This window comes from Nuphar pumila, chromosome 3 (genome assembly GCF_984573655.1).
Source record: "Nuphar pumila chromosome 3, dmNupPumi1.hap1.1, whole genome shotgun sequence".
NCBI lineage: Eukaryota > Viridiplantae > Streptophyta > Magnoliopsida > Nymphaeales > Nymphaeaceae > Nuphar > Nuphar pumila.
Window position 1 is genome coordinate 130052003 of NC_143251.1, and position 13594 is coordinate 130065596.

Sequence of the window (13594 nt, forward strand, 5' to 3'; positions counted from 1 at the left end):
GCCATCATGAGAGAGAGTTAAATTGTATTCCTATTTTGCCCTTTAGACCACCAAGGCTCCAACGTAGGACGACGGGTGCTCATTCGTAAGTTTCGGGATGTAAAACTTTAGGACCGTGTCTGGAATTTAATTTATTGATTGAGGGTAGTATGAGAAAAATAAAAATAAAAGAATTACCTTCTTTCAGATCAGGTTCCAGAATTACCCTGAGCCTCTCGCCAACGAAACGCCCTGTTTTTGGGAAGAGTATGGTGGCAAAATATGACAATGTATACGGGTATTCAAGATATTTGGCTTAGTCCGGTAATCATTTCAAATGGGGAAATAGCTAGATAAGAGGGAAAGCGGATCAGGTGATGCCGAACATGAGCGTTTTTGCTCATGCCGACATCGTGGCCATCCGATTTGCATTTTTAAAAGTTAAAAAGTCAACAAAACCACGTGGCATTCATCCAAAATGCAAACAGACGGCCATGATGTCGGCATGAGCAAAAACGCTCATGTTCAGCATGACCTGCTTTCAGATAAGAGAGGGTTAATTTGTCAATTGCATGAAACGCAGGGTTATTTTAGACCTCGAAGAATTTAACGATTCGGTACGCGTAATTTGAAGTGGATTTCGTTTCCCACTTGAGGGGAACAGCCGAACAGGGGTTCCTTTGAATTTAAGGGCATTTTGGTTATTTTAAATATGAGGGTTCTCCTGAAAGTAGAGGTGGTAGACAGGCCTACGGGCCAGTTTATGAACAGGATCAGTTGAGACGGGCTGGATCATTGAACCGGATCGTTTGTGAGAAGGCAAAAGCAGGGGTGGCAAAATGTGACACGACCGGCCAACCTGACCCGCCAACCCGCTTCTTAGCTGGGTTCGGGTTTGGCTTAAACAGGTTCGTGTTGTAAACGGGTTGACCTGCCTAACCCGTTTATTAAACGGGTCGGGTTTGTGTTAGGGGTATGCCAACCCGGCTGACCTGTTTAATAAACGGGTTGGCGGATGGGTCAACCCGTTTACCCAAACTTGACCCACCAACCCGTTTACCTGACCCACCCCGCCCCACCCGTCAACCCGTTTACCCGAACCCGCCGGCCAACCTGTTTACATGAACCTAACCCACCAACCCGTTTACCCGACCCAACCCATTTATACCCGTTTAATAAATGGGTCAGGTTCATGTTTGCCACAGCCGACCCGGTTTAATAAACCGGTAGGGTTCTTGTTGAGGTATGCTTACACGCCAACCCACTGACCCGACCTGCCAACCCACTGACCCGACCCGACAACCGATTGCCACCCGTAGGCAAAAGCGCATTAGCCCAGTGAAACCGGTACGGTTGGGCCTAGCTTAGGCCCGTGAACTGCCTGAGCCTGTAGAATGGAAAGAAATAAAAAATGAACATGATTTTACGTGAAAAACTTAGAAGTAAAAAAACACAGGACCAAAGTCCGAAATTTCACTACCAAAAAAAAAATTGCAAGGAGATTACAAATTAAAATTAAAAAAAAAATCTAAAACTATAAATATTATAACTGAAAATAAAATTGAAACTATTTGTCTTCATTTCACGGGTTAAACGGCTTGTTAGACGGGTTGAAGCGGGTTTGCTGGTTGATCCGATCCGATTCACGAATTAAACGGGTCCGGGTCATAACAAAAACCAGCACGGCCCACTACACGTTCACAGATTTAGCCTAGACTGTTACAGTAGCATTTGGGCCATGCCGGTCCGAGTTCCAAACTTCCAATGAGCTAATTCTGGTCCGGTTTACGGGTCGAACCAGTCTATTAACCACCTCGATCGGGAAGCAAAACTCCACGGTGAGAAAGCACACACTACACAACTACACAACGGTCTGGTAAACTTTATAATGCCATAAATGCCCTGAACTTCTCAACAAATCCTCAGCGCTACTTCTCTAGAGCTGCACAGTGGCAGTTGTGTAATTTAATATGTTCGAAAAAAAAAAACCCAAACAGTACTTGTCCAGAAATGCCTCAGCGTCTAAAATTTCGATAAGACAAAAATACCCTCTTCAGTGCCACGTGTATGTCTTGATCCACCACAATGCGAGGGTAATTCAGTCATTTTCTTAGGTCGTAAAATCTCATCGTGGCCGCGCCAGGACAAGAAATGCAACTTTCTTGGAAAGACAGATAAGCCCCTAACTCGGAAATTTACAGTTCTTCTTATTCAGAGCCTCAGACATCTAAATGATTAAACCGCCCTCAAACAGTTAACTCATATACACTGTCTTCGCTTGAATAAATTTGTATTTTTCAGACATTTTCGTCACTATGCATAAGTTCCAGACCCACCACAACGAGAGCGCCGTTTGGGGCAGCTTCGACTGTTATTGCTCAACGGAGGGGTACTCTGGTAATCCAGTCAGCACTTAGGGAGGAGACGGTTCTCTAATCTCCGACTCTCGGTGCAGTTACCCGAGTCGTATCGGATACCCCCGAACCTGAAAGCGGTCACTGGCTTAATAAATATTGTTTCCAGGAAATGACAATTGTATCCCTCGCAGTAAATAGGGAAACTCATACCGAAGGGACACGTTCGTCAATATCATTTCCTGGCATGAGGCTGCTTTCCAAAAAAAAACAACAGAAAAAAGAAATTATTAAAAAAAGGAGTAGATAGAAGAGAGAATGGAAGGGAAGAGAGGTGTGAGAAAGAACGAGAGGAGGGTATTTTGTAGAGAGAGAGTGTGAGTCTCGTGAAGTAGCAGAAATAAGCAACCCCTCTCTCTCTCTCTTCTTTTTTTCATTTTATTTTATTATTATTATTTTTTGTTTTCCTTTCTTCTGTTGTGTGTTCCGGTTTCCCTATATATACCCAATTTCCTCCCATTTTTCTCTTTTTCCTTTCTCTCTCTTTCGTTCCCCCTCTGTGGTTTCTCTTTCTAGCTTTCTCTCTCTACTCCGACTGCTAGTCTCTCTCTCTCTCTCTCATACCCACATTCATTCCTTGCTTCCTCCTTTCCGATCACGAGATCCCCATCTCCCCACCACCACTCTTTCTCTCTCTCTATGCCTGGGGGGCGTCGGTGGAAATCGTCGGCCCTCTCTCAGGCTGGTCGGCTCTCTCGCATTGCAAATTCTTGATCTGAGGAGAAAAGGTTTCTCTTTTCTGGAAATTTTTTGGTCTTTTCTTTGTTGATTTGTTGATCTTTTTTGTTGGTCGAGAGGGGGTGAAGATGTCGCATTCCGGCGACCGGAGAACGCAATGGCCGCCGGTGAACCAGGGTAGGGAGACGACGACGCCGCCGCGGCCGCGGAGGGAGATGTGCTTCGACACCCTATCGGACCACTTCCACGACGTCCTCTCCAACAAGCCCGACTCCGTCGGCCTCAGCCTGGGCTCGCCGGTGTCCCCCCTCCGTACTCAGACACACCCCGGCGGCGGGGCCACCACTAGCTCCTCCGGCTCCTCCGGCGCCCCGCCGCCCAGGAAGGCCGGCAACAACAATTCGGGAGAACTCTCCGCCGGGAGCAGTGGCAGCTCCGGCGGCGGCGGTGGCGGTGGCGGTGGCGGCAGCCCCACCGCCGAGAGTGTGCGCAACTCCAGCAGATCCGTCCGAACGGGGAACATCCTCGGAGCTGCTCCGGCACCTGCGGTGGCGGAGAACCCGCCGGAGGCAGCTGGGGTAAGGAGGCCCGTCGGACCGGCGGCAACTGGGCTGCTCATCCAGGCCGGGAATCCGGCGAGAGGCGGCTCTCCAGTGGCACCAGCTAAGGCAGTAGCCTCTGGTGGCCGGGGCTCGGGTCGGAGTGATGTGCTTGGCTTGGGGACGGGAAATTACGGGCATGGAAGCGTAATGCGGGGCAGCGGGAGGCCCACCGACTCTCCAGCGGCGGCCACGACCGGGAATATCCGGCTTGCAGGGGAATCGGTGTTGGTGCGGCGGGCAATTGAGAGTAGGGACCCGGAGGAGGTGAAGAAGGCGGGGAACGAGCATTACAAGAAGGGGCATTTCGTAGAGGCCCTGCGCCTCTACGACAGGGCAATAGAGATCTCGCCGGACAATGCCACCTGCCGGGGCAACCGTGCTGCGGCACTGACCGCTCTGGGGAGGTTGATGGAGGCGGTGCAGGAGTGTGAGGAGGCGATCCGGCTGGATCCGAATTATGTGAGGGCGCACCAGAGGGTCGCCTGGTTGCATCTCAGGTGAAAAAATGCAATCTTTTCCAACCATTTCTGGAACTTCCAGTCTTTTACTTCTCTGGTCCAGATGTGTTAGAAGTTTCTTTCTTTTGGTTCTTGATTGGTGGTGGTTTTAGGTGAGGAAATGTGGTATTATGATCATATTATTGTGAAATTTGTTATTTCATTTTCTAATTTCTTAGGTTATTCTCAAGGATTTTACGGTAAATTTGTGCTTCTTGGACTTAAATTCTGTTATTTATAAAACATATGTTTACTCTCTCTCCCCAAGAATTTGTGTTATTGTTAATTTATGTATGATGAGGAACTTCTTGGTCCTAGATCGAGCTCTTTGTTTGCTTGTTGTTTTTAGTTTTAGGGTAACTTATGTTTTCTTTACTCTGTGCGTGTTCGGTTATTTTCTTATATTTTAGTAGTTGGCTTGCAATCCATTTTTGTATTGCAATTTACTCAAATTTGATTAGTTTTGCTGTTGTTTTTCTGTTTTTAGTTTGATTTGAGGAATTTTGTATTCTTGGTTGAGAATTGTTCCCGTTTTGATTCTTAGTTTTGCTTCGGAGCATTATTAGTTTCTGCTAACTTGAATTGTTTTGGGCGATTTCAGTAGCAATATGCTTGCATTCTAACTTGAGATGTGTACATTTTGCTTTGACGGATTTTTGTTGATAGGTGATGAAATTTGTTGTTGATGCTTATTCCCTTTGAGTTCATGATGACCTTGCTAAATTCTTTGTTCGCTTTTTGGCTGTTTTTGGTTTTTAACTTCTGGTTTTCAGCCTCTCACATTGCTTCAGTGTGGTTTGTTTCTTGCAAGCTCACTGTTGAGCTGGCCAGTTGGTTGATATTCTGATGTGGCCCTTATTTCTCGTTCTTCTCCTTTTAATTGAGTTGTCTCTTTACCATGCTTGACTTCTTTGGATGAATTTGAATTTTTCTTTCAATGAATAGCAATTCTTGACTTTATCTTCATGTTTTAATGCAATCTGGCTGGACATTTAATCACCATTCTTTTAGGAATTGCAACTTCTTTGAGTTCTGTTTTGTAGAATATTATGGCATATTCTGCCTTGGCTTATGCTTTCCTTTACTGAATGACTAGTGAATCTCAACATTTGTGTTGCTTCAGTTGTTTGTCCATTGCATTTAAGACTACTCGGGATGTGAATCAATTTGTATTTATTCTATTCTTATCTTATGCAGATTAGGACAAGTTGAAAATGCAAGAAGGTTTCTTTGCTTTTTTGGACATCAACCAGATCCAGGGGATGTGCAGAAAATGCAGAACATAGAGAGGCATTTAAACAGATGTGCTGATGCCCGAAAAATTGGAGACTGGAAGACTGCTCTCCGAGAAGGCGACGCAGCCATTGCTGCTGGAGCAGACTCTTGTCCTCAAGTAAAATTCTCTCTGTATATCCATAATATTTTCCAAAGTAAGCAAGTTACTGGTGTTCTTATATGCAACATATTGCATTTTCAGCTATTTGCATCCAGAGCTGAGGCTCTGCTCAAACTTCAGCATCTGGATGAAGCAGATTCAGCGGTATCCAACATAACCAAGTTTGAATCAACCCCACCATCCTGTTCGCAAGCCAAGTTCTTTGGGATGATTGGTGACTCGTACCTGTTTTTTGTCCGTGCACAGGTTGAGATGTCATTAGGAAGGTGCGCTTTAGTTCATAGCTTTCATGTTAGGTTCATGATTCTGAATGATTAGAGCAGTTTATGGATCTTTTGCAGGTTTGAGAATGCACTTTCAGCTGCTGAGAAAGCTGCGCAGTTAGATCCCCAAAGCCGTGAAGTGTCAATAGTTCTGACCAAGGTCAGAGCTCTGTTTAGAGCTCGAGCAAGAGGGAATGATCTCTTCAATGCTGGAAACTTTGCCGAGGCCTGCTCTGCTTACGGGGAAGGTTTGGAGAATGATCCCTCCAATCCTGTCCTATACTGCAACAGAGCAGCTTGTAGATCAAAGCTTGGCCAGTGGGAACGCTCAATTGATGATTGTAATCAAGCTTTGAGAATACAACCTAATTACACCAAAGCACTTCTACGGCGAGCTGCCTCCAACAGCAAGGTAATTCTGACCTTTTATTATTTGGTGGTAGCTTTTCGTTGTACATTATTAGGTATATGTAGTTCTTAACTTTCTGAGTCATTGCAAGTCTATGGAGTTGCCAATGGGACATCAGATAGCATCATCTTAATCACTGGACTTTGACTGCATGTAAATTTTTCCATCTTTGATTGGAAACCAATTCGACTTTCTAGTTGAAGCTAATCTTGGGAAAGCCTTCATTATTAGATGCTTTGAGTTACTGCATCTGTCAAATTCCAGTGCTTCTGTCAATCTTTAAGCGAATCTCAGTGACTCTTGGTTTAAATTCCTCATTCTTGTCACTTAGTACTGAAATGCTCCTTTTCTTCAATGTTCACTTTTTTTTCCAAATTCTACATTGTGGGATCTGATTTTGTGAGTTGCAGTTGGAAAGATGGTTAGAAGCAGTTCGTGATTATGAAGTGTTGAGGAAAGAATTGCCAGACGACAGTGAGGTAGCAGAAGCACTGTTTTATGCCCGAGTTGCACTTAAAAAGTCGAGAGGTGAGGAAGTATACAACATGAAGTTTGGAGGTGAAGTGGAAGAAATTTCTGACACTGATCAATTCAGAGCAGCGATTTCATCACCTGGTATACACACTTTTTACTTGTAATCCATTTGTTCTTCCATGTTGGATACAGACATGCCAATCTGTACACAACTTCTGAATGATGAGTAATATGGTTAAGCTATGGATGAACATCTAAATGAAGCTTATGTCATGGTTACGCTGACAGAGTAGCATTCTTGGTTGTTTTCAGGGAAATAGAATTTTCTCCATTGGGAGTCCCTTAATGTTTTTGTTTGCGATTTTTTTTCTTCTCTTTAATATTGCTGCTGCTGGGAAAGTAGTGGAACTTTAGGAGCATAAATTGAAGTTTACGGATATTAGCTTAAATGCCCTGCTTGTAACTGAGCTGTTTCAACTCAAAATTTCTGTATACTCGTGCAATTTTTAGGTCTGAAGATATCTCTTCATACTTGGGAGGTAGTATTATTATTTTTTAGCCACAAAGATATCTGCACAAATTATGTGGAATTCAAATTTGCAATAATTATTATTGACTGTTTTCTGGAGAGTCTAGATGAAGAACACAGGGATAACTTCTTTCCATTTTTGTATTTGTATCCATGGAGATGTTCTGTGCCCTGAAACTCTCAAAACTAAATATCGTGCTCACGTTCTATTGGCAGTCAGTTCACAAATTCTTCTGAATTAACAAGTTTTTCCATTCATAGGATAAATTAAACCACGAGTGAAAGGCACCTTTTTTTTTCTTCCTTTTAGCTTTTGAGAACTCCAAAATGACGTGAAGAAATTAATTTAAAGCTTTATCCCTCCCCTTTTTTCTTAGTGTTAGACAGGCGGTTAGCTAGAATGTAAAAATTTTATAGTTTACTATTCTGAATATATCATTATGATGCTTGTTTGTTGTTTATGACTTGCATTTTCTTTTCCACTCAAATTTTCAGGAGTTTCAGTGGTGCATTTCAAGGGACGCTCAAACGAACAATCTGAGCAGATTTCTCCATTTGTTGACACTTTGTGCGTTCGATACCCATCTGTGAATTTCCTCAAGGTGAGTTTTTGATGCCTGTTGGTTGTGGACCACCACCGGTTTGATTTGTTTTAAATTCTATTGCTAGATCATAGAGTCATCCTCTTTTCTTTCTTTCTTTTTCACTAGGCATTGAAGTGCTATTCTGCTTTGCTTCATGGTCCTTGTTGAGTTCTTCATCTTGTTCCTACTTTTCAAAATGTCCTTGATTACTAACTTGGTGTGTTCATGCAACAAAGGTGGATGTTGATGAGAGTCCGGCAGTGGCCAGATCAGAGAATGTAAGGGTCGTCCCAACCTTCAAGATCTACAAGAATGGCAGCAGAGTGAAGGAGATGATCTGCCCAAGCCAGCAGGTATTGGAGTATTCAGTCCGTCATTACAGTATCTAGGAAATTGGCGCATTTATTCTTCATTCATCCCACTCCCCTTCAAAATATTCTTACATTTTACGTCCTGTCACAAGCCAGCTAGATGCTTAATAATTCTTAAGATTCAAGGCCAGAACCAAAAGCGCCAGTTTTTCCTTTGTCAGCCTTACCATTCTTTTCATTGTACTCCCTCGTCTTTATTTTTTCGTCACCATGTCCTTTTTTTTTCTATTCCATAATTAGGACGGCCGATTCTTATCCCACCTCGTCTTGGGAAGTTTGAGACTGTACCATTAGTTGGCTGTGTAGTTGTAGAGAGAGAGAGATTGGTGGGGTGGAGAAATGTGTACATGTATATATTGATATATGCATATTATAAGCCATCATATTGAATCTCTGCTATTCAAAGTTTTGTTGTCTGGCGAGTACTGGTCAGTGAGAGGATGATGATGATGATGATGATGATGATGCAGCTGGTGCAAAATCCCATCAAATATAAAAAAAAAAAAAGTTTGAGATTTCTCTCCCTATCTTTCACATTTTTGGTGCCTGCCATCCACTGTTGGTGCTCTTTTTCCTTTTCTCCTGTATGGGTATTTCTGTGTGAGCATTGTTTTCTGCAATTGAGACAACCCAGACCGGCCAGGTCCTCATCCTGCAGGGGTATAGATTTCAGCATCTGAACAATGACAGCAAGCCTCAATTTCTTTATTCAAACCTGGCTTTTTAACGGCTACATTCTGCTTTTTGGTCAGCACTTCTGGCATCTTTGTTGTTTCCAAGGCTTTTCATGATATTGGCCCTGCGTGGTTGGCTCATCTAGGGTTGTATCAGTCGGCTGTGGTGGGGCCCAGTTCCTAAACCAGTTTAGATTTGACTCACGTTAAGGGTTACTAGCAAGACTTTGGGACTCTTGCTAAGCCCTGCGTGGTTGGCTCATCCAGGGTTCTATCAATCCTCTGTAGTGGGACCCAGTTGCCAAACCAGTTTAGGTTCGACTCACGTTAAGGGTCACTAGCTAGACTTTGTGACTCTTGCTAGCTCCGAGTTGAGCCTGTTTTTCACTCAGAGGGGACAAGTTCCCTATTAAGCGTGCAATTGAGCTCGCCTTGATGACAATCGACACTTGTTTTTTTTCCTTTTTGATAATCCAAGAGAAAAAAATCTCATTACTGATCATACATCGGTTGGCCTTTGGTTGGTAAAACCCTTGAGGGCCCCCCTTACCCACCGGAGAGTACACCCAGCTTCAAACTCGTGGTGTTTAGTCAACTTGGTGGCATTCACAAGTTGCCTCTACCACATGAGTGTGCCAAGCCAAGCCACCATGATGGTTTAGATGTACTATATTAACCGATAAACCTATGACCCTATTTCAATGTTTGGTGTAAAACTTTGTGAGTGCATCTTTCCTATCCACTGGGGATGGTTTTTCATTGATTTTTTCTGTATCAAGGTAATTAGGAATAAAAAATAAATCTCTATAAGGAAAGGTCTTACTCTTAGAATAAGGGTATCAAATTGGCATTTGATACATTGTGTGGTTGGTAATGTTTGTAAATTAGGCGAGGAAATGTTAAGAGAGGGATTTGAACCCTCGGTAAACAAAAGCCTACATAGCATTTCTAGTGCCACTTAAACCACTCTGCCATCTCTCCTAAATAACCTTATTAGTTATAACCCAGAAACCAAGTGAATAAATAAAAACATATTCACCCTTCGCTCCCATCTTATTGATATTTCATTTCTACTGAATTAAACCAATGGGTTGGAATGAATCAATATTAATTACATAGGAATTACAGAATTCCTTTCATTTCGTATTTTTCAACAACCCCTCCCATGAGCTATTACAAATTGATAAATCAACTCATGGATTTTCATCAACCTTGCGGCAAGGGATGAACACCTCGGATATTACATTGCGATGTCTGATATGAATGCCTTGAGCTGACCCATCAAGTCAGGTGTGTTGAGCCATTGTGGGTGACCAATGCTGATTAGAAATCAAAATGGTATGTTATGACATATGATACCGTCAATCCCGTGGCGATTAGTGGTCCAAGTGAATGCATTTGGACGGCTGATCATATGTATGGAGTGAGAATATAACTCATCTTAGCCATTCAGATGCATTTGGTTGGATGGCTACGACCGTACATGATGCACACATAGGATACAATTCTTAAAACCCTTGATCCAGACCATTGCCAGACTACATCTTAGGGACTGAATACGCCTTAGACTTATTGATCTAGACTTGTGTTGTGAAAAGTGCTGTAGTCTGCAACACTAAATGTGGGCAGGAGCAGCTAGTGCACGTCACCTTGTGTTGGGACGTTGCAAGTTCAAATCCCAATGGTATCTTTGTATAACTGGTAGGGGTCTACCTAACTCAAGCTTGCCTTTAAAAAAAATATGGGCATTATCCTAGAAGGGCTCCACTCATCTGATACGGGTGACTTGTGAATGTCATCAAGTTACTGAATGTCACAAGTTTGAAAGTAGCATTCTTTGCCGCAAGGTTGAAGCTCGGTGTACTCCTTGTTGGGCAGAGATGACCTGGATTTTTACTAACCCAAGGCCAGCCAATGTGCGGTCAGTGATGGGGTGGTTATTCCTTGAATTACTGTCCCACGTCATTTATTGGGTATGAGATGTGGGAACATATATATATATATATATATATATATATATATATATATATATAGAGAGAGAGAGAGAGAGAGAGAGAGAGAGAGAGAGAGAGAGAGAGTTGGTCTGACATGGTGAGGGACAGAGGGGGTACAAGTTTGTAATTAAGCGAGGGAGTTGGTTTGTGGTGACAGTGGGTAGCGGGTCGGTGCATTCATTGTCCTGGGTAGAGTAAATGTCCTTTTCTCGGACAACCCAATCTTATCATTTATATTTGTTTCTTTTTCATAATTTTTGTTTATTCATACAGAATTCTGTTTATTTAAATATATGTTCTAATGTCTCATTGGCATGTGGATGTATATTTTACTCCCACCAATTACCTGTGGAAAAATGTCCTTTTTTTTAAAGGCACCTGTGGAAAATGTCTTGGTTAATGAATCCGATGCTTTGATATTCTTCATTGTGTGAGAAAGGGCAATGAACCAATTAACTAAAAAAATTATCTCCCTCTCATATAAAATATATAGTCAGAATTACTAAAAATAACAGGAAAACACTTTTGCAATTACTAAAAATAACAGGAAAACACTTTTGCAACCACTTTTCATATATATAAGAACTGAACATTATTAGGCCCCATTTCTTGTTCTACCCTGTTCTGCTCCATAAGTTTTAAGTGTCTTATGATAGGTGCAAGTTGCTACTAATAAAGGTAAGGAAGTAATGAACTAAAAATCATAGGTGCAAGTTGCATCGACTCAATCTAACCTCATAGATGTGTTCAGCATGGTTTGTTAGCTAAAGATCAAGCCTTGGATCTTGCTTTTCTTATATAAAAAATATGATATTTTGAGTTATGAAATTTTGGCACATTATCAGCATTGATTTTTTGACCCCTTTAAAAACCAAATTACTTGCTATAATCACATGATTCAAAACAAGTATCCTACTAAACAAACCATGTAGATCACATCCGTAACATTTGAACTACAGAAAAATGAATTTTTAAAGAAAATATTATTTCTACTCATTAGTTCCTTACCTTCATTAATAGCCAACATTTACCATATATATATATATATATTACCTCTGTGGGTAAGGAGCCTCTTAATTGAAACTTATAGTGAGAGGTTATTTTGACCAATTCTAACCCATGGATATATTCAGCATTGTCCAAATAAATAGAATCAATTGTTATTATTTTTTTGACATAACAATACAACTGTAGGATTGTTGAAAATTTGATACATTGTAGCTGCAAAATCTTGCATACACATTTGAATAACATGATCCAAACATGTAAATCAGATTTGGAGGGTCAAGACTCAAATGTACAAAAAGCATTACAAAATTAAAAATATTACAGCTTTTTATAGTGATACACTGCACATGATGGTAATCCCACCCTCTGAACTGTCACAAAGATGCATCTATGACCCGACACGTGACGCTAATCCGTGATGGGTGTTCATGATATTTTTTGAGGATTAAGACAAGAGTGAATAGATTTTCTAAAGTTTGTAATTAAAATTTGATATTTTAATATATGCAAAACATTTTTATTGAAATATAATTATGGCACTAAAGTATTTTAAAAATATTAAAATGGTGCCTATACATGTCAAAGTGTCCAACTGATATCCCCCTGGCGTGTCGTTGTGATGTAGCTTACAAGCCTGTTGGGGTAGTAACTGGAGCTTTACATTTACGAGTAATGCTGAGAAATTCATAATGAAAAAGAAAAGAAAAAGAAAAGTAGTGTCCCGAAATTAGGTGAGCATTCTTGCCGTATCGTTCATCACAGCTGACGGTTGGGAAAATATTTTTTGGAAAAAAATGTTTGGGGTGATAATGAAAAAAAAAAGAAAAAGAAAAGTAGTGTCCCGAAATTAGGTGAGCATTCTTGCCGTATCGTTCATCACAGCTGACGGTTGGGAAAATATTTTTTGGAAAAAAATGTTTGGGGTGAGAGAGGCTCGAACTCTCGACCTCAGGATCACTCGTAAAGCTATGAGACCTACGCGCTAACCAACTGCGCCACCACCCCGGATTGGTTACTTTTGGCATGGTATTATTCTAAACGATGAACCAGATCAGGTGATCGACCAAACCACGTTGGCAAATGCTTTGACATCCCCACCGTCCATTGTTCCAATCGCGCAAGTTGCAAGGCACAGTAACAAGGTTTTGATAACATCATCATTGAAGGTCATGTTGGTGACCGTTGATCCCCAGAATAAACGGTGGGGATGTTAGAGCATTTTCCCACCGTGATAACCATGCCATACGGGAACTGTATATGACCAGATGAGGCCACTCTTATGTTCCCTTTCAATTTTAATGATGAGCCATTTTTCAGTGAAAAAGTATGAATCGTAGTCACAAAAATGGACCGGGTTTAAAAAAAACATCACGAAAATAAATATTTAAAAAATTGATATAATCCTTAAAAATGTGATATTTTCAAAATATCACGTTTTTGCCATGATATAATCACTTATTAATTAATGTGATATTTATATTGTTATATGTTGTTTATATTTTTTATGTTTTCTTATATTTCTATATATTTTTAAATTTAAATATGTTGATCTTTTTTCATTAAAATATTTTTTTTTAAATTTACCACAAGTTTTTCCTTTGCCCAGAAAATCCTAATAATGATATTTATGACTGTTATGAATGCCCATTTTGTCTAATTTTTCTCTTCTGCATCGAGCCAAATGGCAACGTGTTTTCCAAATTAAAGAAAAAGAAAAGTAAA

The 13594-nt window shown here is 41.2% G+C and overlaps 1 protein-coding gene and 1 non-coding gene across 2 annotated transcripts; one reads left to right on the forward strand and one right to left on the reverse strand.

The window, feature by feature from the left end:
- Positions 1-2649: 2649 nt before the first annotated feature.
- LOC149843806 (TPR repeat-containing thioredoxin TTL1-like) lies at positions 2650-8576 on the forward strand. The gene is made up of 7 exons (XM_090001938.1): positions 2650-4170; positions 5368-5563; positions 5648-5832; positions 5908-6241; positions 6649-6853; positions 7737-7843; positions 8062-8576. The coding sequence occupies exons 1-7, from the start codon at positions 3200-3202 to the stop codon at positions 8212-8214; spliced, it is 2151 nt and encodes a 716-aa protein (XP_089858064.1). The 5' UTR covers positions 2650-3199; the 3' UTR covers positions 8215-8576.
- Positions 8577-12791: 4215 nt separating this feature from the next.
- Positions 12792-12877, reverse strand: TRNAM-CAU (transfer RNA methionine (anticodon CAU)). Its single transcript is given in 2 exon segments — positions 12792-12827; positions 12840-12877. It is a non-coding gene; the product is annotated as a tRNA-Met (tRNA).
- Between the last annotated feature and the right edge of the window lie 717 nt (positions 12878-13594).